Genomic DNA, 27,527 nt, shown 5'->3' on the forward strand with positions numbered 1-27,527 from the left:
TCTGAACATCAAGTCAAAGACAAATAATAAGTTAATTTGTGATTTATTGTTTAATGCAGAACCTTTTCAGCTCTTTGCAATACATACTGTTTATGGGGAGAAAAGGAAAGAGGAGATAGAAAAGTACTATTGCACCAGAGTATTGAATGCATGTTAGTTTGAAGGTCTTGCAGGTGCTCAGTAGACTTCCTTCCACGGAGATCCCTCTGTAAAGACAAGAGCCAATCACAAGCTGCTCATGTGACCACAGCGTGTTATAAAACATGTGTAAGATGGACTAGAAAGACCTTACTGTTTGTCATGAAGTCCTGAGTGCTCTTTTTCCTCTGGAGGACAGAGAGAAGACATGCATGTGTTAGGGACAAACTGGCAACTCTAAATTGGCCCCATGGACATGTCATGACCCTCATGCTTTAAACACATGGACATGTCCCTCATGCTTTAAACACATGGACATGTCCCTCATGCTTTAAACACATGGACATGTCCCTCATGCTTTAAACACATGGACATGTCCCTCATGCTTTAAACACATGGACATGTCCCTCATGCTTTAAACACATGGACATGTCCCTCATGCTTTAAACACATGGACATGTCCCTCATGCTTTAAACACATGGGCATGTCCCTCATGCTTTAAACACATGGACATGTCATGTCCCTCATGCTTTAAACACATGGACATGTCCCTCATGCTTTAAACACATGGACATGTCCCTCATGCTTTAAACACATGGACATGTCCCTCATGCTTTAAACACATGGACATGTCCCTCATGCTTTAAACACATGGGCATGTCCCTCATGCTTTAAACACATGGGCATGTCCCTCATGCTTTAAACACATGGACATGTCATGTCCCTCATGCTTTAAACACATGGACATGTCCCTCATGCTTTAAACACATGGACATGTCCCTCATGCTTTAAACACATGGACATGTCCCTCATGCTTTAAACACATGGACATGTCATGTCCCTCATGCTTTAAACACATGGACATGTCCCTCATGCTGTAAACACATGGACATGTCCCTCATGCTTTAAACACATGGACATTAAACACAACATAACTGGGAAGCATGGGATTAGGACCACCAACCGTAGCCACAGTCTCCACAAACAATCCTCTTTATTTATAATGTTGTTGTGGTTTGTTTAAAATATATGATAATAAAAATAATAATAATGATTTGCATTATTTTTATTGTTTTTGGCCTTTAAACATGCCCCGAGTACCTTTATTTGGGCATCTCATGTTTTAGAACTGGACAGTTTTTTTTTTTATTTTTTTAACAAAAACAATATTACTTTTGTACTAATTCAACACCTCCTGGAGTCATGTCCCAGCTTCAAGTTGTCCATCATCGTCCCTGTCCCCAAGAAGCCCCGGATCACTGGACTTAATGACAACAGACCTGTGGCGCTGACGTCTCTCATGAAGTCATTGAGCACCTGGTCCTCCCCACCTCAAGTTCCTCACCTCCTCCCTGCTGGACCCCCTGCTGGACCCCCTGCTGGACCCCCTGTTGGACCCCCTGTTGGACCCCCTGTTGGACCCCCTGCTGGACCCCCTGCTGGACCTCCTGCTGGACCCTCTGCAGTTCACCTACAGAACCAACAGGTCTGTGGACGACGCCATCAACCTGGCTCTCCACTTAACCTGCAGCACCTGGACTCCCCGGGAACCTACACCAGGATCAACACCACCTCCTGCTCTGCTCTAGGACAAGCTCTCCCAGCTCAACGTGCCTGACTCCACCTGCAGGGGGAGCGCCGACTCCTCCCGCAGTGGGAGCGCCGACTCCACCCGCAGTGGGAGCGTCGACTCCACCTGCAGGTGGAGCACTGACTTCCTGATGGATCAGAGACAGTGCGTGCGGCTGGGGAAGAATGTCTCAGACACTGGGACTATCAGCACAGGAGCTCCACAGGACTGTGTACTTTCTCCCCTGCTCTTCTCCCTGTGACAAACTGCTACACCTCCAGCCACGACTCCGTAAAACTCATCAAATTTGTGGACGACACCACCCTCATCACCATGACGACACCACCCTCATCACCATGACGACACCGCCCTCATCGGATGAGTGTACAGGAGGTGGAGCGGCTGGTGCAGCGGTAACAACCTGGAGCTCAACGCCCAGAAGACAGTGGAGATGATCGTGGTCTTCAGGAAAAGCAAAGCCCTTATCTCCACTGTGGACTCCCTCCATATATATATATATATATATATATACGTGTTGACATTTTGGAACATTTCAGATGAGTAAATTGAATAAATTCACTCAAATTTACTACTTATTTGGGACTGGGACATTTGTCTAAGGACACGGGACGCTGGGACATTTGTCTATGGACACATGTTCATTGTTGTCCTTTGAGGAAACTGCTGTTGTGATTTTGAGCGTTACAAAAATAAACTGATTTGAAAAATGTCCTGGAGACAAGCAGGGGACAAGCAGGGGATGGGAACTAGTTACAAAATGTACTATTAAATAAATAAATATTTAGGGATCATCTCAAAATGGGTTGAAGCTGAAAAGACGTAATATGTTTCGTCTTGGGGGGCGGGGCCTGGGGTGATTGAACCTACATTTCGTCTTTTTGTTGCTTTGAAGCTTCAATACATTGTTGTGGCACTCATTGTTTTGAAATGCTAAAAAACTCTCAGCAACGAGCATTAGGCCGACATTAGGCGGCGTGCACGGAGCACGGCGGGTGCGTGAGCGGAGCACGGCGGGTGCGTGCGCGGAGCACGGCGGGTGCGTGCGGGGGAGCACGGCGCGCCGTGGCCCGTGCGGGGTGTGGGGCGGGCGTCGCCATCGCCAACGCGGCTGGTGCAGAAAAGTTGGAAAAGCTTTTTTGCTGCAAGACGCGGCGCAGCAAATGATCAAGAGATTTGGCTCTAGTCACGTGCTACGCACTGAAGAAGGACCAACACACACCCACATGAGGTTTCAGCCAATCAAAGAAGACGTGAGATTCTCACTGAGACAAAAGGGCGTGTCCTGCTTCTGTCACTCTGACATAAACTCAGACAATTGGCCGAGAAGGAGAGTCTAAGGACAGAGGACCCTGGGACATCGTTCCTCGCCACCACAGACATTGTCTGACTTCATCGCCACCACAGACATTGTTGATTCATTTCTCCCTGTGGCCCTCAGAGGCAACTGTTGTTGTGATTTTGGGCCTTACAAAAATAAATTGATTTGATTTGATTTGACAATTGATAATGACAGGTTTTGACAAGAAACATGAGTTTCTCACTCTCTCATCCTCTTGAGACTGTCTCAATGTGGTCATCTCACAATTTGGGTTGAATGGGATGGTCCTAGGGGCCCCTAGGGCCCATGGACCATGTGGATTGAGTAAACAAACATGTGACATTATTTGGAGAGTTCATAACTTCTATTGATAAACATACCAAAGGATGTTCAGGGACTAGAGGTGAGCAGGTCTATCAAGCTACTATCGTTTTATCAACGCGTCAAATTTGATATGAAGACAGGACATTTGTGTTTGAGTCTTTTGAGGGGGGGAGGGAAAAGATTTTGTCTTTTAAGCTTCAACTAACCCCAACAATTTTGAGATGATCCCTTAATTTGTCTAGTACTTTTGTCATCGTGTCTGTGGTTCTACCTTTTTCTTTGATCCACTGCTCAGTGCAGCCAGTTTACTCTCAATGTCTGAGACCTGCAGCGGAACATCAGAGGAACATGAGAGGAACATCAGAACAACATCAGAACAACATCAGAACATGAGAGGAACATCAGAACAACATCAGAACAACATCAGAACATGAGAGGAACATCAGAACAACATCAGAACAACATCAAAACAACATCAAAACAACATGAGAGGAACATCAGAAGAACATCAGAACAACATCAAAACAACATGAGAGGAACATCAGAACAACATCAGAACAACATCAGAAGAACATCAAAACAACATGAGAGGAACATCAGAACAACATCAGAACAACGTCAGAAGAACGTCTGAACAACGTCAGAAGAAGGTCAGAGGAACATCAGAAGAACGTCAGAGGAACCATGTCATCCACTTGTGAATGACTCCGAACAATAACTTGACTTTATACTTTAGAACGTTTGAATTCCTAAAGCTGTATAAGACAATGGGATTTGCCTCTTGCTTGGTGAAGGTTTCCATCATTGTGAACAAAGGTGATGGAACTGACCTCGCTCTCGGCGCTCTGGACGCGTGCTGCAGTCCGGGCCACCACGTCCTCCAGCTCGGACAGGTCTGAGTCTGTGGTTCCTCCAAAGCGGTTATTCGCACTCTGCTCCAGGCGTCGCAACTTCCCCTCCAGATCATAGGACTTCCCTGCGGATATGTACACCTGCAAAGGACAAGAGCTCTAAGTGCACCTGCAAAGGACAAGAGCGCTAAGTGCACCTGCAAAGGACAATAGCTCTAAGTGCACCTGCAAAGGACAAGAGTTCTAATTACACCTGCAAAGGACAAGAGCTCTAAGTGCAAAGGACAAGAGCGCTAAGTGCACCTGCAAAGGACAAGAGCTCTAAGTGCAAAGGACAAGAGCGCTAAGTGCACCTGCAAAGGACAAGAGCTCTAAGTGCAAAGGACAAGAGCTCTAAGTGCAAAGGACAAGAGCTCTAAGTGCACCTGCAAAGGACAAGAGCTCTAAGTGCACCTGCAAAGGACAAGAGCTCTAAGTGCACCTGCAAAGGACAAGAGCTCTAAGTGCACCTGCAAAGGACAAGAGCTCTAAGTGCACCTGCAAAGGACAAGAGCTCTAAGTGCACCTGCAAAGGACAAGAGCTCTAAGTGCACCTGCAAAGGACAAGAGCTCTAAGTGCACCTGCAAAGGACAAGAGTTCTAATTACACCTGCAAAGGACAAGAGCTCTAAGTGCAAAGGACAAGAGCGCTAAGTGCACCTGCAAAGGACAATAGCTCTAAGTGCACCTGCAAAGGACAAGAGTTCTAATTACACCTGCAAAGGACAAGAGCTCTAAGTGCAAAGGACAAGAGCGCTAAGTGCACCTGCAAAGGACAAGAGCTCTAAGTGCAAAGGACAAGAGCGCTAAGTGCACCTGCAAAGGACAAGAGCTCTAAGTGCAAAGGACAAGAGCTCTAAGTGCAAAGGACAAGAGCTCTAAGTGCACCTGCAAAGGACAAGAGCTCTAAGTGCACCTGCAAAGGACAAGAGCTCTAAGTGCACCTGCAAAGGACAAGAGCTCTAAGTGCACCTGCAAAGGACAAGAGCTCTAAGTGCACCTGCAAAGGACAAGAGCTCTAATTACACCAGCAAAGGACAAGAGCTCTAAGTGCACCTGCAAAGGACAAGAGCTCTAAGTGCACCTGCAAAGGACAAGAGCTCTAAGTGCACCTGCAAAGGACAAGAGCTCTAAGTGCACCTGCAAAGGACAAGAGCTCTAAGTGCACCTGCAAAGGACAAGAGCTCTAAGTGCAAAGGACAAGAGCTCTAAGTGCACCTGCAAAGGACAAGAGCTCTAAGTGCACCTGCAAAGGACAAGAGCTCTAAGTGCAAAGGACAAGAGCGCTAAGTGCACCTGCAAAGGACAATAGCTCTAAGTGCACCTGCAAAGGACAAGAGTTCTAATTACACCTGCAAAGGACAAGAGCTCTAAGTGCAAAGGACAAGAGCGCTAAGTGCACCTGCAAAGGACAAGAGCTCTAAGTGCAAAGGACAAGAGCGCTAAGTGCACCTGCAAAGGACAAGAGCTCTAAGTGCAAAGGACAAGAGCTCTAAGTGCAAAGGACAAGAGCTCTAAGTGCACCTGCAAAGGACAAGAGCTCTAAGTGCACCTGCAAAGGACAAGAGCTCTAAGTGCACCTGCAAAGGACAAGAGCTCTAAGTGCACCTGCAAAGGACAAGAGCTCTAAGTGCACCTGCAAAGGACAAGAGCTCTAATTACACCAGCAAAGGACAAGAGCTCTAAGTGCACCTGCAAAGGACAAGAGCTCTAAGTGCACCTGCAAAGGACAAGAGCTCTAAGTGCACCTGCAAAGGACAAGAGCTCTAAGTGCACCTGCAAAGGACAAGAGCTCTAAGTGCAAAGGACAAGAGCTCTAAGTGCACCTGCAAAGGACAAGAGCTCTAAGTGCACCTGCAAAGGACAAGAGCTCTAAGTGCACCTGCAAAGGACAAGAGCTCTAAGTGCACCTGCAAAGGACAAGAGCTCTAAGTGCACCTGCAAAGGACAAGAGCTCTAAGTGCACCTGCAAAGGACAAGAGCTCTAAGTGCACCTGCAAAGGACAAGAGCTCTAAGTGCACCTGCAAAGGACAAGAGTTCTAATTACACCTGCAAAGGACAAGAGCTCTAAGTGCAAAGGACAAGAGCGCTAAGTGCACCTGCAAAGGACAATAGCTCTAAGTGCACCTGCAAAGGACAAGAGTTCTAATTACACCTGCAAAGGACAAGAGCTCTAAGTGCAAAGGACAAGAGCGCTAAGTGCACCTGCAAAGGACAAGAGCTCTAAGTGCAAAGGACAAGAGCGCTAAGTGCACCTGCAAAGGACAAGAGCTCTAAGTGCAAAGGACAAGAGCTCTAAGTGCAAAGGACAAGAGCTCTAAGTGCACCTGCAAAGGACAAGAGCTCTAAGTGCACCTGCAAAGGACAAGAGCTCTAAGTGCACCTGCAAAGGACAAGAGCTCTAAGTGCACCTGCAAAGGACAAGAGCTCTAAGTGCACCTGCAAAGGACAAGAGCTCTAATTACACCAGCAAAGGACAAGAGCTCTAAGTGCACCTGCAAAGGACAAGAGCTCTAAGTGCACCTGCAAAGGACAAGAGCTCTAAGTGCACCTGCAAAGGACAAGAGCTCTAAGTGCACCTGCAAAGGACAAGAGCTCTGAGGAACAAGTCAAGCACACTTTGATTAGATCCATGCTACTTTTCCTGGCTTGTTAACAGCAGTAGGATAAAACACATGGATAAGTCTCTCCAAATCTGGTTTAGACACTATATTTCTGATTTTGGCAATGTTTTTTCGATGGTAAAAAGCTGCTGATGTTATTGATTTGATGTGTTAAAGTTCAAGTCTGAGTCCATTATTAACTATGCAACAAACTCCAGATATCCAAGTGTCTTGCCTATGGACACAATGAAAGTATGCACCACAGCGATGGCCACCAACAGAAGTCTCCCATCCATAAGCTTGACTGAAATATTAATTGTCTTGTTTTTTGTGAGTTCACAAACTCTTGAGAATCCATCTTGTTAGCCTGCTGCTGATTAATTTGCAGTCCACACCAGTAGAAAAAGCTTCAGTTGTAGTCATCTGGACTCAGTTTGAAAAAAATAGACGTTTCGACTCTCATCCAAGAGTCATTGTCAATAAAAGAATTTAGATCGAGAACTCCGATATTAATACTGTTCTGTGGTAAGACCCGCCCATTGGGAGGAGCCTTCCTGAAGTAGAAAGAGTTGTTTGTTTCAACAGAAACTCCCCCTTGTATCTACCGAGCCTATTCAGAATCTTAATGGGCTATTAGAATCCTCTTTGTCTTTGTGAGACCCTGGCTCAACCACCCTGAGTACCTGATTAGCATCTACATGTCCTGGTCCTGGTCCTCTACCTTTCCAGGGGTTCAGTAACCCATTATAAATAACAGGAAGATTAAACCTTAGCCCTCTACACAAGAGGCTTTATCAGCACAGAAGAAATACAAGTTCAGGACCTCAGAGTGCCGTGCATCTCCATCTTGAAGCCTCTAATCACTCGTTTGAAGACGGTGAGGTGAAGGTTTTAAGCAGGAGAAAAGATGGTTTGAAAGAAGAGTCAAGGAAGCTATTTTTGTTAAAAAAGAAAGACCTTCTTTAAACAGAAATGGAGGGCTAAGGTTTAATCTTCCTGTTATTTATAATGGGATACTGAACCCCTGGAAAGGTAGAGGACCAGGACCAGGACATTTAGATGCTAATCAGGTACTCAGGGTGGTTGAGCCAGGGTCTCACAAAGACAAAGAGGATTCTAACAGCCCATTAAGATTCTGAATAGGCTCGGTAGATACAAGGGGGAAGTTTCTGTTGAAACAAACAACTCTTTCTACTTCAGGAAGGCTCCGCCCAATGGGCGGGTCTTACCACAGAACAGTATTAATATCGGAGTTCTCGATCTAAATTCTTTTATTGACAATGACTCTTGGATGAGAGTCGAAACGTCTATTTTTCAAACTGAGTCCAGATGACTACAACTGAAGCTTTTTCTACTATGGAACACGCCTGGACGAATGAGGGATTACACCGACATACAGTCCACACCAGTGTTCTAACAGGCCAATCACATGGCATTTAGGGTCCGTAAGCGGGATCACAGAGCAGAATTGTGGTTTAAAGTGGCCCCTAAACGGCCCCCGGATTCACAGACGTTTATCAGAACGTCTGAACCCAGAAGTCATAGAACTACAGTTACATCAGGAAACTGAGATGTATATGTGGTATGTACGGTCTTCACTACTGGGTAAAACCTACACGATGGCTGTAGGGCACTGTACTCCCATCAGGCCTGGAGTAGCATGATTGGAGCGTGCCCAAGCAACAACAGACCACAAAGTCTTAAAGGCACCTGCAAAGCGCTTGCACACAGGCTTCTCCTACCAAGGACACTTGTACCAAAGTGCACAAAAAATAAACAGTGAAAACCAATCAGCCGCCTCTCCATGAGCCTCTCCAGGAGCGCTTCTCCCGTGAGCGCCTCTCCAGGAGCGCTTCTCCCGTGAGCGCCTCTCCAGGAGCGCTTCTCCCGTGAGCGCCTCTCCAGGAGCGCTTCTCCCGTGAGCGCCTCTCCAGGAGCGCTTCTCCCGTGAGCGCCTCTCCAGGAGCGCTTCTCCCGTGAGCGCCTCTCCAGGAGCGCTTCTCCCGTGAGCGCCTCTCCAGGAGCGCTTCTCCCGTGAGCACCTCTCCATGAGCGCCTCTCTATGAGCACCTCCCCATGAGCACCTCTCCCGTGAGCGCCTGTACTTTACAAAGCAAAGAGGAGGATGTGCAAAGGCCGTCTCTCCCAAGAACACTGGCACACCTGTAAAAGCAAAGCTATGAAGAGCCCACGAGCACCCCTTCAAGAGCGACCACACGGATCACCCCTTCAAGAGCGACCACACGGATCACCCCTTCAAGAGTGACCACACGGAGCACCCTTTCAAGAGCGACCACACAGAGCACCCCTTCAAGAGCGACCACACGGAGCACCCCTTCAAGAGCGACCACACGGAGCACCCCTTCGAGAGCGACCACACGGAGCACCCCTTCAAGAGCGACCACACGGAGCACCCCTTCAAGAGCGACCACACGGAGCACCCCTTCAAGAGCGACCACACGGATCACCCCGTCAAGAGCGACCACACGGAGCACCCTTCGAGAGCGACCAAGCCTTAATGGAAAGGGGGACTATTGTAGATTTCCCCCATTTGATTGTGTAGTTAGATATAGCTGAGTATGAGTTTATAATTTTAAATGCTTCATTTAGTGATTGGGATTTTGTAAGTTACATAGAATGTCATCTGCGCACAAGCTAATTTTATGTTGTGCATCAGTGGTATGTTTCTTTTAATGCTGTCACACTGGTGTAGGCTGAAAGTGGTTCTATAAATACAGCAAAGGGAAGGAGCGAGTGGGCATAGGTTAGGGTTAGAGTGGGCATCCTTGTGGTGTTAGTTAGTGTGGATGTGGGAGGGACTGGGCATCCTTGTGGTGTTCCCCGGTCAGTGTTGATGTGGGTGAAGTGATACCAGTAGTTGTGACTGTGGCCTAAGGTGATGTGTACAGTATCATTATCCAATGGACGAATGACTCCCCGAAGCCAAGTTTATGGAGTGTATGGAATAAAAGTGTCTCATACCTCATTTTTCTGCTATTGTTGATGTTGCACACGTTTTGATGTTTGAGTGCTGTGAGTCTAGGGAGGTTGTCTGAAGAAGCCTTAATGAAGCCTGCTTGGTCAGGATGGATTAGGTCCATGGGCAAGTACTTTGGTGATTATTTTTAAATCTGTATTGAGTCATAAGAGTTCTATAGCTGAGGGCTGTGTGGGGTCTTTGTTAGGTTTGAGAAAGAGTCTTATGGGTTGGAATGTGAGATGTGTTTTTCATTTCATCAGCTGTGCCTATAAAGAGTGATAGTAAATTCCAAAAGTGCTTTTAAATTCAGGTGGATATCCATCTGGTCCAGGGGCTTTGTTATTTGGCATGTGAAGAAAGGCTTTATGAAGATCTTGCAGTGTTAGTAGAGCATTCTATGAGCTCATAGTTCAGCTGTTGCAGTATAAATTTGTTATAATAATAATCATTTCGGAAACTGTCCATTTTCCTGATTTTCTGATCATATTTTCACTTTCTGTTGTTTGGGTTTGTTTTAATTCTTTCTCCTCTCTCTTTTTGTAGAATTTGTAGAAAATGAAATTATTTTCCCCCATGAAAATGCTTTGCTGGCTTTCCATAATGCCTCTGGGAGTCATTCAGGACCATAAAGACTGTCCAGTCCCTCCATCATCTCCTTAAATTCTGGGTCTTTTAGTAATGAAAGGTCAAAGTGCCATTTAGAAGTAGATTTGATGCAGTGACTAAACTGTAATGTCAGGCTGACAGGAGCAGCTGACAGGAGAATAGTCACTGATAGAGAGTGCATTGTGGTGTCTTTAATGTTCGATGATAATATCAACTATCAACAATCTTAGACAAAAACTATACTCTCCTTTTTCCCACTATAAAAATGATCACATAATTTAAATCTAAGTCAAAAGATTGAAACTATGAAATGATTTCCATCCCCAACCGGCCGTTTGATGAGTGGAATAAAGCAATCTCAAGATTTGTATGGCAAGACAAGAAACCTTGAATCTGATTTAAAACTCTACAATTATCAAAAGGAAAAGGAAGCAGTGTTTACCTTGTCTGAAATATTACTTTATTTCATGTGAAATGAGAGCGTTACTGGTGTGAGCCAGAATGTTGTGCTCAATGGTCTTATACTGAGAGTCATGTGGTGCCGGGGGTTCCTGTACAGGTCTTATACTGAGAGTCATGTGGTGCCGGGGGTTCCTGTACAGGTCTCATACTAAGAGTAATGTGGTGCCGGGGGTTCCTGTACAGGTCTTATACTGAGAGTCATGTGGTGCCGGGGGTTCCTGTACAGGTCTTATACTGAGAGTCATGTGGTGCCGGGGGTTCCTGTACAGGCCTTATACTGAGAGTAATGTGGTGCCGGGGGTTCCTGTACAGGTCTCATACTGAGAGTAATGTGGTGCCGGGGGTTCCTGTACAGGTCTTATACTGAGAGTAATATGGTGCCGGGGGTTCCTGTACAGGTCTTATACTGAGAGTCATGTGGTGCCGGGGGTTCCTGTACAGGTCTCATACTGAGAGTAATGTGGTGCCGGGGGTTCCTGTACAGGTCTTATACTGAGAGTCATGTGGTGCCTGAGGTTCCTGTACAGGTCATATACTGAGAGTCATGTGGTGCCGGGGGTTCCTGTACAGGTCTTATACTGAGAGTCATGTGGTGCCGGGGGTTCCTGTACAGGTCTCATACTGAGAGTCATGTGGTGCCGGGGGTTCCTGTACAGGTCTTATACTGAGAGTCATGTGGTGCCGGGGGTTCCTGTACAGGTCTTATACTGAGAGTCATGTGGTGCCGGGAGTTCCTGTACAGGTCTTACTGCAGATGACAGACGCTTGAGTCTGACGGAGAAAGTTAAGAATCCCTGGGTCAAATCTGTGCTTACAACATGGAAGGAGCAGAACATACAAACTAAACACATATGTTACAATCTTAAACTGGTAAAACTTTATGACCAAAGGTTTTTGTACCAAATAGAACTGACCTGAGACTCAAGTTTATTTGTGTTGCACATTTCATACACAAGGCAATTCAAATAACAAAGAAATGACATGAATCACAAAGGGTTAGGGTTAAGACATAAAAGAGAAGAGTGGAAAAAAATCCTGTTTAGGACCGGACCGGCCTCCTGCTCCAGCAGGAGGCCGGTCCATGTTTAGTCCTGTTTAGTCCTGACTCTGGCACCAGCAGGAGGCCGGTCCATGTTTAGTCCTGACTCTGGCACCAGCAGGAGGCCGATCCATGTTTAGTCCTGACTCTGGCACCAGCAGGAGGCCGGTCCATGTTTAGTCCTGACTCTGGCACCAGCAGGAGGCCGTTCCATGTTTAGCCCTGACTCTGGCACCAGCAGAAGGCCGGTCCATGTTTAGTCCTGACTCTGGCACCAGCTGGAGGCCGGTCCATGTTTAGTCCTGACTCTGGGCACCTCCATGTTTAGTCCTGACTCTGGCACCAGCAGGAGGCCCTCTGGCACCAGCGGGAGGCCGGTCCATGTTTAGTCCTGACTCTGGCACCAGCAGGAGGCCGGTCCACACACTGATCTGTTGGATGCAGTGACAGAGTGAATCCACTGGTCCATATTCACCTGCAACAGTGAAACATAGATCTGAATCGTCTGCATCATTGCGTATCATGTGACCTAACAGCAGCATGTAGAGGTTGAACAGAAGGGGTCCCAGGATTGACCCTTGGGGCACCCCACAGGTCAGGGGCATGTGGTCTGAGACACAAAGTACTTACTGTCTTCCAGATAGGACCTTAACCAGTTTAGGGCGGGGCCAGTGATGCCCACCCAGTCCTCTAGTCTCTGTAAGAGGGCCCCACCCAGTCCTCTAGTCTCTGTAAGAGGGTCCCACCCAGTCCTCTAGTCTCTGTAAGAGGGCCCCACCCAGTCCTCTAGTCTCTGTAAGAGGGCCCCACCCAGTCCTCTAGTCTCTGTAAGAGGGTCCCACCCAGTCCTCTAGTCTCTGTAAGAGGGTCCCATGATGGACAGTGTCAAAAGCAGCATCAGATCTAACAGAATTAAGACTGAGGCTTTGCCCGTGTCAGTGTTCAGGAGGATGTAATTTGTGACCATGACAACAGCAGTCTCAGTCACCATGACAACAGCAGTCTCAGTCACCATGACAACAGCAGTCTCAGTCTGATGAGGTCTAAAACCTGACTTAAAAACATCAAATGAGTTGTTTATTAAGAGGAAATCTGTGACTGTTGTAAACGACCTTTTCAAGGACTTTGCCCCAAAATGTCAGATTAGAGATGGACCGGTCATGACTCAGGACTGCAGCATCAAGACTGCTCTTCTTTAGGAGAGGCTTTATGACCACTCCCCCTGACCCCTGCTCTTCTTCAGGAGAGGCTTTATGACCGCAGTTTTCAAAGACATTGGGAATGTTCCAGATTGAAGTGACATGTTAGAGGCGCAATGGACAATTTTTCGGCGATTTGAGAACTCATGCGGAAGTGCGCATGCCACTCCCCCGTGCGACTGATACAACACACACGTGCGTTTATTTATTAGTGCGACGGATCGCATCGCGTCTCCCGTCTTCTCAGTCAGCTCCCGTACACTGAGGGATCTATATTATGATAGATCAATGCTCTTAGACACGCGGAAATGTGGGGACGAGCCGCACACGGCTGCAGGTGAGCAGTAGGTGCGCTTTATGATTGATACATAGCAGGACTAATCGGCAGTCCACGCCACGGCTTTTGCGCCAACAAAATCGTCCATTCAACCTTTAACTATGTGAGTGATGATGCTAACAAACTGTTCAGCACAGACTTTAGAAATTTGGAGGGTCAGACATGGAGGCAGCTGTAGATGACAGTTTTGTCAGTTACAGGTGCAAAGTGAGTTAGCTCTAAGTGTCTTGGTGGTTTTAGGGTAATTTTTTGCATTGTGGGATTTATAGCATTTTTAATGCCCTGAACTTTGTCATTAAAGAATAATGCAAACTCATTACACTTGATGTGGAAATAGTTCTAACGGCAGCTGAGCTGGAGGGTTTGTTCATCTGTTACTGTGGCAACAGGACACGCCCGTTGTTACTGCAGCTTCCAATTATTTCAGAGAAATATCTTTCCCTAGTTCTACATAAAATGAGGGTGTACATGTTCAGCTTCTCTTTGTAAATCTCTTTTTGAACCTGGATCTTTGACTTGCGCCATTTCCCTCTTCTGTGCCCTGACTGGCACAGTACAATCACATCTCACCACGGTGTTATCTGTTAAACGTATATAAATATATATATATATATATATATATATATATATATATATATATATATATATATGCTATTTTATACATGTGCTATTGCCTGATTGTGGTTTAAAACCTTCAGACGAATCTCAATGTAAATTGGAAAGCGTGAAATGCCCATAGTGCTGAATGATCTAGGCAGCAGGTGAAGGCAGGGGCCTTGACGACCCACTCTTCGGACACAGAAACTGGCTTTTGGGACATGGGATGTCATCTTGTTGGGGGAGGAGGAGCCTACACTTGTGCGGGAGGTCAAGTGGTATCGACTAGACATATATCTCCGCGCACAGTTTGTGATCGGGAAACCATCTCCTCAAGAGAGGCTGGATGCTCCACGTCTCTGGTGTTGCCTGCGGGGGTGGAAGAATGGTGTGGGCGTGCTTATTGCCCCACCGCTCAGCCGCTACATGTTGGAGGGGTCGCGTCCCTAGGCCTTGAGGTTGGGGACAGGTCTCTGACTGTTGCAGAGTACCAGTTGTTCTACTGAATCAGAATCTGAATCAGAAAAGGTTTATTGCCATTGTCAATTAACAGAATTCACATAAATAGGAACTTGCTTTGGTGCAACATAAAACAATGAACAATGAAAAAACAACCTGTATAAGTCAAATAGAGAAACAATTTAAATCTGATAAAAATAAAACTAGGCATACTATGTACATAAAATACACAGTTAAATTGGCATATGTAGTGCAGAAAGTGAACAGTGAGTGAATGATTAGATTATGGTTAAAGTGTTTAAGACGTGTTCATGAGTCCAACGGCAGAGGGAAAGAAACTGTTCTTGTGGCGGGAGGTTCTGGTCCGGATGGACCGTAGCCTCCTGCCTGAAGGGAGTGGCCTCCTGCCTGAGGGGAGTGGCCTCCTGCCTAAAGGGAGTGGCTCAAATAGTCCGTGTCCAGGGTGAGAAGGGTCGGCTGTGATCCGACTTGCTCGTTCCCAGAGTCCTGGAGACGTACAGGTCCTGCAAAGATGGAAGTCCTCAGCCGATCACCTTCTCAGCAGAGGGCGCTGTAGTCTCTGTTTGTCCCTGGCTGTGGCTCCAGCGTACCACACGGTGATGGAGGAGGTAACCCTTGCATCCAAACTCTGGCGCAGTCTTGATTCAACTAATACTGGTGGTGGTCCTAGATTTTCTCATTGCTGTCCCCTCGTCTTTCAGGCCACGCTTGCTCCGTCCACTCCCGGCCGTCCTAATTCCGTCCGCGACCCATTTTCCACGGTCAACCTCTGCCGTCTCTGCGCCCATTCTGGCGTCTGCCGGCACTTCCCGTTCTGCTATCTGCTGGCGCTTTCCCGTCCACGCTTTGCCGTCTGCCGGCGTTTTCCCCGCCACGCCGTCTGCCGGCACTTCCACGCCTTGCCGTCTGCCGGCACCTCCACGTTTTGCCGTCTGCCAGCACCTCAGACCCCGGGTTTTTGGGGGGAGACGTCTAATTCAATTAGATTATGGAGTGCCCATAATCGCTATGTCTTCCGCCAGGGTCTGAGCGCCAAATAACCTTCGTAATAAAACTTGCTAAACCAGGAGGAGGCCCCAGAGAGAGCTGCTGGTTGTGTCCATTACAGGAGGCCCGAGGCCCAAACACAGAGACCCGAGGCCCAAATACAGAGTCCCGAGGCCTTAATACAGAGCCGCGAGGCCCAAACACAGAATCCCGAGGCCCAAACGCAGTCCCGAGGCCCAAACACAGAGTCCCGAGGCCCAAACACAGAGTCCCGAGGCCCAAACACAGAGTCCCGAGGCCCAAACACCAGGCCGAAATACAGAGTCGTGAGGCCCAAACACAGAGTCGTGAGGCCCAAACAGAGTCGTGAGGCACAAACACAGAGTCCTGAGAACCAAACACAAAGTCCTGAGGCCCAATCACAGAGTCCTGAGGCCCAAACACAGAGTCCTGAGTCCCAAATACAGAGTCCCGAGGCCCAAATATGAGGTTTATTAACGATCGTGTGTAGGAACGTGTCTTGAAGGCTGCAAGGGTTATAGGAGACCTCCAGGGTTAAAGGAGACCTCCAGTGTTAAAGGAGACCTCCAGGGTTGAAGGAGACCTCCAGGGTTAAAGGAGAACTCCAGGGTTAAAGGAGACCTCCAGGGTTGAAGGAGACCTCCAGGGTTGAAGGAGACCTCCAGGGTTAAAGGAGACCTCCAGGGTTAAAGGAGACCTCCAGGGTTAAAGGAGACCTCCAGGGTTAAAGGAGACCTCCAGAGTTAAAGGAGACCTCCAGAGTTAAAGGAGACCTGCAGGGTTAAAGGAGACCTCCAGGGTTGAAGGACACCCCCAGGGTTAAAGGAGACCTCCAGTACAAAGGCAAGCGTGTCTTCTGTGCTCCAGATATTTCATATGAGGTTCATCAACAACGACAAAAGTTCCACTACATCTGTGAAGAGCTCAGGAGGAGAAAACTGAGACATGAGTTCTCTTTCCCCGCAACTCTTCTATGACTTCTGAAGGTAAAAAACATGTGCTCAGAACACCAGGAGGAGCAGAGGTGCTCCTCAGAACACCGGGAGAAGCAGAGGTGCTCCTCAGAACACCGGGAGAAACAGAGGTGCTCCTCAGATCACCAGGAGAAACAGAGGTGCTCCTCAGAACACCGGGAGAAGCAGAGGTGCTTCTCAGAAAACCGGGAGGACCAGAGGTGCTCCTCAGAATACCAGGAGAAGCAAGTATGTTTCTGCTGAACAATGTTAGAACATGATTAAAAGCTCAAAACTGTACATTTAGCATATTTGTCCTTAAATGTGCCTAATAATAGTTTGTGCCCCCTCAGGGGGTATTTTGAAAAAAAGACAATTTATCCAAAAAAACAAAACACAAATATCATGAAATAAAAAAGGCACATTTATACATTCCTCTAAAGCTCTTACTCCTCAAACCTTCAGAACATTTGTGATTCTTACATTTTCCTCCAGCTCCCTTAAAGCATGGTCAGAGATGTGGTCGGAGCCAGTGGGGGCATGGCTGTTACCAAGGGGGCAGGGCTCAGTCAGACCCAGCTGACCAATGGCCGTCTCAGTGGCGTTGATAGTTCTCAGAACCTCAGTGGTGAGGTCACAAAGGGCCGCCGCACTTGATTTCTGCGGAGCATAGGACACTGTTAGCCATGCCCCCAGGATTATTACGAGTGCTGTCAATCGATTATATTTTTTTTTATCTGAATAATCACACTCTTGAATTATGATTAACCACTATTAATTGCACTGTACACTTATTATGTCCTTTGAACATAATATAAACCTTTTTAAATTTGGTTAAATGCCCTTCATAGGCCTTTTTACGGTGATTTTGCGATTCCGCCATTTTTCCAAACTGTCAGTGAAACTCGCATCCAATGCTTTTTCAAGATCAAAACCAAAATGTCAGTATTTGTTGAAATTGGTAACTGTGTGTCAGACCACATGCCCCTGACCTGTGGGGTGCTCCAAGGGTCAGTCCTGGGACCCCTTTTTTTCAACCTCTACATGCTGCCAGAGTCAGGACTAAACATGGACCGGCCTCCTGCTGGTGCCAGAGTCAGGACTAAACATGGACCGGCCTCCTGCTGGTGCCAGAGTCAGGACTAAACATGGACCGGCCTCCTGCTGGTGCCAGAGTCAGGACTAAACATGGAGCGGCCTCCTGCTGGTGCCAGAGTCAGGACTAAACATGGACCGGCCTCCTGCTGGTGCCAGAGTCAGGACTAAACATGGACCGGCCTCCTGCTGGTGCCAGAGTCAGGACTAAACATGGACCGGCCTCCTGCTGGTGCCAGAGTCAGGACTAAACATGGAGCGGCCTCCTGCTGGTGCCAGAGTCAGGACTAAACATGGAGCGGCCTCCTGCTGGTGCCAGAGTCAGGACTAAACATGGACCGGCCTCCTGCTGGTGCCAGAGTCAGGACTAAACATGGACCGGCCTCCTGCTGGTGCCAGAGTCAGGACTAAACATGGAGAATCTGTGTTTCAGTTTTAAAATAAGGCACACGAAACTCAAACAAAACTTCCCATTTAGTCCAAAGTCTGTAGAATTAGTCAATTTTCAAATTAAGTCAGAATGTAATATTTTCCATGGTACGTATAATGTCAGTCCAGGCCTTGATCGTCGGAGCCTTTTGTGTCATCCTTTTTTGTGATGGCCTTTTTTACCGCTGCCAGGAGGAGGCCCCAGAGAGAGCTGCTGGTTGTGTCCATTACAGGAGTCCTGAGGCCCAAACACAGAGTCCGAAGGCCCAAATACAGAGTCCTGAGAACCAAACACAAAGTCCTGAGGCCCAATCACAGAGTCCTGAGGCCCAAATACAGAGTCCTGAGGCCCAATCACAGAGTCCTGAGGCCCAAATACAGAGTCATGAGGTCCAGTGGATGTTGATGTCATAAATGGTCTGTAAGAATTTGTTGATCTCAGTCTAAACTTGTGAACAACAGGACAATCTCAAAACACATGATAGTGGTTTGTCTCCTGCTGCCACATCCTCTCCAACAGTCTGCCTCCTGCTGCCACATCCACTCCAACAGTCTGCCTCCTGCTGCCACATCCACTCCAACAGTCTGCCTCCTGCTGCCACATCCACTCCAACAGTCTGTCTCCTGCTGCCACATCCTCTCCAACATTCTGTCTCCTGCTGCCACATCCTCTCCAACAGTCTGTCTCCTGCTGCCACATCCTCTCAAACATTCTGTCTCCTGCTGCCACATCCTCTCCAACAGTCTGCCTCCTGCTGCCACATCCTCTCCAGCAGTCTGTCTCCTGCTGCTACATCCTCTCCAACAGTCTGCCTCCTGCTGCCACATACTCTCCAACAGTCTGTCTCCTGCTGCCACATCCACTCCAACAGTCTGTCTCCTGCTGCGACATCCTCTCCAACAGTCTGCCTCCTGCTGCCACATCCACTCCAACAGTCTGTCTCCTGCTGCCACATCCTCTCCAACAGTCTGTCTCCTGCTGCCACATCCACTCCAACAGTCTGTCTCCTGCTGCTACATCCTCTCAAACAGTCTGTATCCTACTGCCACATCCTCTCCAACAGTCTGCCTCCTGCTGCTACATCCTCTCCAACAGTCTGCCTCCTGCTGCCACATCCTCTCCAACAGTCTGCATTTCCCTGTGAGTAATGGGCACTTTGACATGGGCTTAGAACAAATCCAGACACACTTTTCCAAAAGAACATGTGACCTGTGGTTCTCCAGTGAGATGTACATAAACTTTGAGTGATGTATTTTGTCCTTGTGACATAATAGTCAGATTGAGGGTCCAGAAAGGAATTTATATCGTCTTCTTTATGGTCTGGAATGTTTTGCAAAAAAAAAATAGGATAGGATAGGATTCAAATGCTGATTGAATTTGGTCTTGTTTCTTTCAGCTTGTTGTTTTTTAAGTTTCCAAGATAATAATTTTGAAAATTAAGATCCACTTTCATAATATCTTTGTTTGGTAGAGAATATTTCCTGTAAAGTCAGATCATTTATTTATCATCTTTTTAATTTCTTGTAACATTTACGGATCGTTCTCTTTTTGGCATGGCTATCTTCCAATAATTTCATTTTTCTTGCAGATCATTTAGATTTTCCTCCCTTTGTTTCTCTTTTTCAGAGGCTATGTCTATAATCTGTCCTCTCAAAACTGCTTTGGAAGCGTCCCAAAGGAGGCGGAGACATTTCCCAGTGTCCTTTTCCTCCGGATAAGTCTTAATGTTGTTGTACATTTTGTCCTTAAATAAAGGCTCATGAAGCAGCTGCATTGAACCTTCACAGTGAGTTCTTTTGTCTTTCCTCCAAATCTACAGAAATTTAGAGCATGAACACTCAGGACTATTGTGCTATTATCTGTGTCAGTGATTTTAGATCCGTCTTTTTTGAGGTCAAAAAGTAATAATGAGTACAAGAACAAGGCCAGTTACGTCGCTCGGATTGGCGTTACCGAGGCCCCATCCTGGAGCCAGGCCTGGGGTGGGTGCTCGATGGAGCGTCCGGCCAGCCACAGCCCGAACGAGTGACGTGGGGAAGTCCTTTTGTAGACCCACCACCTGCAGGAGGATCCGTAAGGGTGCAGAGAGATCTGGGCGGCAGTCGACGGCCAGATCTCCGGACACAGAAGCTGACTCGGGGGACATGAAATACGTGGGACTCCCCAAGACTGCCCTCAGTCACCGGTTCTGTTCATACTTTTTTAAGGACAGAATTTCTAGGCGCAGTCAGGGGTTGGAGGGTGTGGTCAGGGGTTGGAGGGTGTGGTCAGGGGTTGGAGGGTGTGGTCAGGGGTTGGAGGGTGTGGTCAGGGGTCGGAGGGTGTGGTCAGGGGTCGGAGGGTGTGGTCAGGGGTCGGAGGATGTCCGGTTTGGGGACAACAGGATCTCATCTCTGCTGTTTGCAGACGATGTTGTCCTGGTGGCTCCATCAAACCCGGACCTGCAACATGCACTGGGACGAGTGTGAAGTGGCTGGGATGAGAATCAACTCCAAATCTGAGGTCATGGTTCTCGACCAGAAAAAGGTGTCTTGTCCTCTCCAGGTGGGTGGGGAGTCCTTGCCCCAAGTGGAGGAGTTCAAGTATCTCGGTGTCTTGATGGAGCGTGAGATTGACAGTTGGATCGGTGCAGCGGCTGCAGTGATGCAGTCGCTGCATCAACTGTTGTGGTGAAGAAGGAGCTGAGTCGAAAGGCAAAGCTCTAGATTTACCGGTCGGTCTACGTTCTGACCTCACCTATGGTCATGAGCTTTGGGAAATGACCCAAAGGACAAGAATGCGGATACAAGCGGTCGAAATGAGTTTCCTCCTCAGGGTGGCTGGGCGCTCCCTAAGAGATAAGGTGAGGAGCTCAGTCAACGGGGGGAGCTCGGAGTAGAGCCGCTGCTCCTCCAGCTGAGGTGGCTCGGGCATCTGTTCCGGAGCCTCCTGGGCGCCTTCCTGAGGAGGTGTTTTCCCACTGGAAAGAGGCCCTGGGGAAGACCCAGAACACACAGGAGGGGCTATGTCTCTCGGCTGGCCTGGGAACGCTTCGGGATTCCCCCGGAGGAGTTAGGTGAAGTGTCTGGGGAGGTGGAAGTCTTGGGTTCCCTGTTTAGACTGCTGCCCCCGCGACCCGGCCCCAAATAAGGCAAGGCAAGGCAAGGCAAGTTTATTTGTAGAGCACATTTCATACACAAGGCAATTCAAAGTGCTTCACAGCAGGAAAAATGCATTCAAATCACAAAGAAATGACAGAAACAGAAATACAATAAAATTAACTAAATTAAAAATTATCAATCCAACTGATTTTCTAAACTAATAAAATCACAAACAAAAGAGAAGAGTGCAAAGAAAAAATCCTTTCAGTCATATGCGCAGCTAAACAAAACTGTTTTTAGCTTAGATTTGAACATTGTCAGAGTTGAAGCCTGTCTCACATCTTCAGGAAGAATGTTCCAGATTTTAGCTGCATAAAACTGAAACGCAGATTCCCCATGTTTAGTCCTGACTCTGGGCACCAGCAGGAGGCCGGTCCATGTTTTGTCCTGACTCTGGGCACCAGCAAGAGGCCGGTCCCTGAGGTCCTCAGAGTCCGAGATGGTTCATATGACACTAACATATCCAAGATGTACTTTGGTGCTAGGCCATGGAGAGACTTGTACACAAGCAGAGCTGCTTTAAAGTCTATTCTCTGAGCCACAGGGAGCCAGTGCAGAGACCTGAGAACAGGACTAATGTGCTCATACTTCCTGGTTCTGGTCAGGACCCGAGCAGCAGCGTTCTGGATGTACTGCAGCTGTTTTACAACTCGTTTGGAGAGACCAGTGAGCAGGCCGTTACAGTAGTCTAATCTACTGGAGACAAACGCATGGATAAGTCTCTCTAAATCTGGTTTTGACACTATATTTTTGATTTTGGCAATGTTTTTTAGATGGTAAAAAGCTGCTGATGTTATTGATTTGACGTGGCTATTAAAGTTCAAGTCTGAGTCCATTATTACCCCCAGATTTCTAATTTGGTTTGTAGGTTTTAGAGTGAGACTCTGGAGGTGACCGCTAACACTTTCTCTTTGTTTCTGTGGGCCAAAAACGATTATTTCAGTCTTGTCTGAGTTCAGCAGGAGAAAGTTGTTTTGCATCCACAAACTGATCTGTTGGAGGCAGTGACAGAGTGAATCTACTGGTCCATAGTCACCTGCGACAGTGAAACATAGATCTGAGTGTCGTCTGCATAATTGTGATAGGACACATTTTCACTGCGTATCAACTGACCTGAACGGCAGCATGTAGAGGTTGAACAGAAGGGGACCCAGGACTGACCCTTGGGGCACTCCACAGGTCAGGGTCATGTGGTCTGAGACACAGCTACCAATTTCAACAAAGTACTTCCTGTCTTCCAGATAGGACCTTAACCAGTTAAGGGCAGTGCCAGTGATGCCCACCCAGTCCTCTAGTCTCTGTAAGAGGATCCCATGATCGACAGTGTCAAAAGCAGCACTCAGATCTAACAGAATTAAGACTGAGGCTTTGCCCGTGTCAGTGTTCAGGCGGATGTCATTTGTCACCTTGACAAGAGCAGTCTCAGTGCTGTGATGAGGTCTAAAACCTGACTGAAAAACATCAAATGAGTTGTTTATTAAGAGGAAATCTGTGAGCTGTTGGTAAACAACCTTTTCAAGGACTTTGCCCCAAAATGGCAGATTAGAGATGGGCCGGTAATGACTCAGTACTGCGGCATCAAGACTGCTCTTCTTTAGGAGAGGCTTTATGACCGCAGTTTTCAAAGACATTGGGAATGTTCCAGATTGAAGCGACATGTTAACTATGTGAGTGAATGGTGCTAACAAACTGTTCAGCACAGACTTTAGAAATCTGGTGGGTAACACATCGAGGCAGCATGTAGATGAACTCAGACTGGTGATGATCTCATGGACAGTTTTGTCAGTTACTGGTGCAAAGTGAGTTAGCTCTAAGTGTCTGGGTGGTTTTAGGGTAATTTTTTGCATTGTGGGATTTATAGCATTTTTAATGCCCTGAACTTTGTCATTAAAGAATAATGCAAACTCATTACACTTGGATGTGGAAATGAGTTCTAACGGCAGCTGAGCTGGAGGGTTTGTTAATCTGTTTACTGTGGCAAACAGGACACGCGAGTTGTTACTGCAGCTTCCAATTATTTCAGAAAAATATCTTTCCCTAGTTCTACATAAGATTAAGTTGTACATGTTCAGCTTTTCTTTGTAAATCTCTTTTTGAACCTGGAGCTTTGACTTGCGCCATTTCCGTTCGGCCCTGCGGCACTCCCTTTTCTGTGCCCTGACCGAATCCTCATTTCTCCACGGCGCCTTCTGCTTATTTTTAACCATTTTAGCCTTTATAGGGGCGATGGTGTCCAGAACATTCAAAACACTAGATGTAACAGAGTTCAACAAATCATTTACATTAGAACATGAGACATTTTCAAAGTTTATCATTTCCATAAACAGTGCACCTGTGCCATCACTTATGTGTCTCCTCTGACCAACTGCAGGACCAACCGGAGGTTTGGGAGAAACAGACAGGTCAAAGAAGACACAGAAATGATCAGACAGAGCAACATCGATCACATTAACATTTGAAATATTTACCCCCTTTGTAATTATGAGATCTAGAGTGTGTCCTTTGCTGTGGGTGGGGCCTCTCACATGCTGAGTAAGACTGAAGGTTTCAAGGACAGCATCAAGCTCTTTAGCGTTTCTGTCACAAACATTATCAACATGCACGTTGAAATCACCTGTAATGACCAAACCATCAAAGTCTGTGCATATGACTGAAAGCATCTCAGTAAAATCATCAATAAAACTTTGGCAGTGCTGGGGAGGCTTGTATAAAACAATGAAGAGAATGGATGGAGACCGTTTTAGCTCCATTTTAAAGGATACATACTCAAATGCTGAAAACACCCCAAAAGACAACCTGCGGGTAATTATTTCATCTCTAAAGACAGCACAGACTCCACCCCCTTTTTTGTTTTCTCGTGTTTCAGATTCAAACTTAAAGTTGGGTGGAGCAGATTCTATCAGAACTACATTTCCTGTGTTTTTGTCAAGCCATGTTTCAGTTAAAAACATAAAATCAAGTTTATAAGAAGAAATAAAATTATTAATTAAGAGAGATTTGTTACATAAGGATCTGACATTTAGCACAGCAAGTTTCAGACTAGTTTCAGTGGGACTGGGCTTTATCTTTTCACAGGGAATATGAATCACATTTCTCAGATTGGGCCTGACTCGCATTTTGTTTTTCCATCTGTGTGATGATGTGACTACAGAAATAGCACTAGGGGGGGCTCTTTTTACATAGGGCCCCGGGTTGGTTTGATTTTTAATGTGACAATAAGTCCCGGCAACGCTGAGACCCACTGCATCCTAGCTATGGGAGATACCAGGTGAAAGGCGAGGTTGGATGGGTGGTGGGGCTTTTGTAGCCAAGGAGAGTTTGGGACCAGGTGAGAGGCGAGGGGGGATGGGTGGTGGGGCTTTTGTTGGTGTAGTCGGCATAGCCCTTGCTATATTGGGCGTGAGTGGAGCCATCTTAATGCCTGATTTGATCAGACTTTCAAAATGGCTGGGAAGGCCCATGGGTGAGAGTGGAGATGAGAAGGAGAATGATGAATCTTTAGTGGGAGTAGATGTTGCATGGGGAACCCAGGGCTGGTGTGAAGGCAGGGGCGATGACAGGGATGTTGTTGGGCTTGTCACAGATGGGTCCAAGGCCTTTGAAGATTGTTCCTTTGCTGGAGGCGGTGGAGGTGAATGTGGAGCAGCTGGAGCTGAATCCTTTGCTGGTGGTGGTGGAGCAGCTGCTGATGAATCCTTTGGTGGAGGCTGCGGTTGTGGTGCTTTTGATGTTGAAACATTGGCTCGGTCTCTGGCTGATGGAGCAGGAATTCTTCTCTCATTCCTCTCTCCTCTAACTATCTGCTCAGGACCCTGTCCAGGCCCAGTCCAATGCCTCAGAGCGTGGAGCAGGTTCTCTGTCAGCACCCTCACTCCACCTCTGCATAGGTGGGGGCCATTTCTCTTAAACAGGTCCTCTCGTTTCCAGAATAGATAGAAGTTCTCAATGTAGTGTAGTCCTCTAGGGGTACACTCTTTGGACAGCCATGTGTTCAGCTGAAGAAGCCGGCTAAACTTGTTTATCCTCCTGTCGATGTTTGGAAGAGGTCCACTTATGAAAGTTTTGATTTCCATTTTATCAAGCACGTCGAATAACTTCAAGAAGTCTTTTTTCAAAACTTCAGTCTGTTCCCACCGCATGTCCACTGCACCCACGTGCACAATCAGCTGTTTAGCTCCTCCATGCTTAGCCATAATATTTGGAAGGAGTGACATTATCTCAGAAACAGTGGCGCTTGGAAAAGAATGTGTGTTTATCTTTTCATGCGTCATGTGACTTATCGCGCCGTCCCCAACTAAAACAATCTGCGTGACCTTGGCAGATCCTCCTCGCTGTATTTTGGCCACGTCATCTTTCCTTTTTTCATTTAATTCCATCTCTGAAAGTGGTAAAAATCTGTTGGTGAGCTGTATTTTAGGTGACTTTACGTTATCTTTGTATCGTTTAGGCTTTGCTCCAAGTTTGTTCCAAGAAACAGCCTGGTCTTTCTGGTTTTTAGACAGTTTTGGAAACGACACAGAGTCACTGCGGTTTAGGTTGAAAGTAGCAGTTTTTCTTGTAAAAAGTGTGCTCTTCTTACCGTCGGTTGACACAGGAATGGTATCGTGAAGAACTTTTTCAGATTCCAAAACAAATATCCGTGTTTTCAGCTCATTAATTTCTTGTTGATATTTCCGACAGCGTTCACAGTCTTTCTCACTTCTTCTCCCGGACATGTCGCTGGCGTCAGATATGTCGTTAAAACTGGAAAAATGTTCTTAAAATCCTTGGTTTACTTGAAAAAGTCTAAAGCAAAAAATGTTTGGAAGACAAAAACTGATTAAAAAGCAAAATAAATAAGGAAAGCAGCGATAGCAAGCGGAGCGAGCAAAAAAAGCGTGTGCACTCTTCGGAAGAAAATGGATGGATGGATGGAAAAGTAATCTACTCTGGAATAGATTGTATGTGAGTTAGAAAAATGAGTGGTGCCTACTGGTGTTCTAGGGTTCATCTTCCTCCAGATGTCAATCAATCCTAATTTCTTCAATAAGAGACAGAACTTCTTATTTATTGTTCCTCCAGAGCCTCTTGAGCTCCACACGTCTAATGTAAGATTCCAATCACCACAGATCAGGGTTCCCTCAGAGTGGTTCAGGGTCAGGGTCAGAGGTCAGGTTCAGGGTCAGAGGTCAGCGTTCCCTCAGAGTGGTTCACAATCAGCTCCATAATCTCTGTATAGAAGGTGATATCGCCCCCTGGTGGAGCAGACACATTTAAATGAGTGAAAACCTTTACATTAACATTCCCTTTAACCAGTTCATATCTGCCTCTTTATCCTTACATTCAACACTGTTCAAAACTCTTCAGTTTGAGATCAACATAGTAACTGTCCTTCTATGTTTATCTTTTTAATGTTCAGTGTCATTAAAATATGTCTCTTTTAAAATGTTTGTTTGATTGGTTTCAATATGCAGTTCACATTGAAGGATGCTACTTGTAACACTTGCTGAAAATGGGCAACGAACCCAAAACCTGATCAAAAAAAAGGATCATAAAAGAGAGGAAAGTCTTAATGATGGGCCCCAAAAAACTTCCCAGGCACTCCTGACACCAATCCTCTGAAAGAAATTGATATTTGACCTTATTAATTCACCAAACCCCTGCTGCATTCTGCAAGTATTTTCCAGTTTCCTACATTTGGCACATGGATGAATTTAAGTACTAAAGCAGACGCCAACATGGGGCATAAAGTCTGATGTTAAAACAAATAAATCATGTCATCAGTCTCTTCAAATGAACACAAATGTATCTCCATGGTGACCACAACCTGAACTCACATGTCCCACGCTGGTGGCTCCATCTCTCATGTTGTTCAGTTTTCTGTGTTTTGCATCTTCCTGAGGAGCACCTCTGCTTCTCCTGGTGTTCTGAGGAGCACCTCTACTTCTCCTGGTGTTCTGAGGAGCACCTCTGCTTCTCCCGGTGTTCTGAGGAGCACCTCTGCTTCTCCTCTGCTTCTCCTGGTGTTCTGAGGAGCACCTCTGTTTCTCCCGGTGTTCTGAGGAGCACCTCTGCTTCTCCCGGTGTTCTGAGGAGCACCTCTGCTTCTCCTGGTGTTCTGAGGAGCACCTCTGCTTCTCCCGGTGTTCTGAGGAGCACCTCTGCTTCTCCTCAGCTTCTCCTGGTGTTCTGAGGAGCACCTCTGTTTCTCCCGGTGTTCTGAGGAGCACCTCTGCTTCTCCCGGTGTTCTGAGGAGCACCTCTGCTTCTCCTGGTGTTCTGAGGAGCACCTCTGCTTCTCCCGGTGTTCTGAGGAGCACCTCTGCTTCTCCCGGTGTTCTGAGGAGCACCTCTGC

At 46.9% G+C, this 27,527-nt stretch overlaps 1 protein-coding gene across 2 annotated transcripts in view; it reads right to left on the reverse strand.

Annotated features, from left to right (window-relative positions):
* Positions 1-73: 73 nt before the first annotated feature.
* mlpha (melanophilin a) overlaps positions 74-27,527 on the reverse strand; it is a 67,183-nt gene continuing 39,729 nt past the window's right edge. The window contains exons 12-16 of one of the 2 annotated variants that reach the window (XM_072459967.1): positions 17,011-17,187; positions 4,203-4,364; positions 3,644-3,697; positions 293-326; positions 74-206 (exon numbers count right to left, since the gene is read on the reverse strand). In XM_072459967.1, the coding sequence (XP_072316068.1) occupies positions 178-206; positions 293-326; positions 3,644-3,697; positions 4,203-4,364; positions 17,011-17,187 (456 nt within the window). In that variant the 3' untranslated portion in view covers positions 74-177. The remainder of the gene's footprint in view (positions 207-292; positions 327-3,643; positions 3,698-4,202; positions 4,365-17,010; positions 17,188-27,527) is intronic. The other variant, XM_072459968.1, reaches the window with a different exon arrangement.

The sequence above is a fragment of the Eucyclogobius newberryi genome, unplaced genomic scaffold, assembly GCF_026437365.1.
Source record: "Eucyclogobius newberryi isolate DKJ021-1_F unplaced genomic scaffold, fEucNew1.0.hap1 SCAF_3, whole genome shotgun sequence".
NCBI classification, from domain to species: domain Eukaryota; kingdom Metazoa; phylum Chordata; class Actinopteri; order Gobiiformes; family Gobiidae; genus Eucyclogobius; species Eucyclogobius newberryi.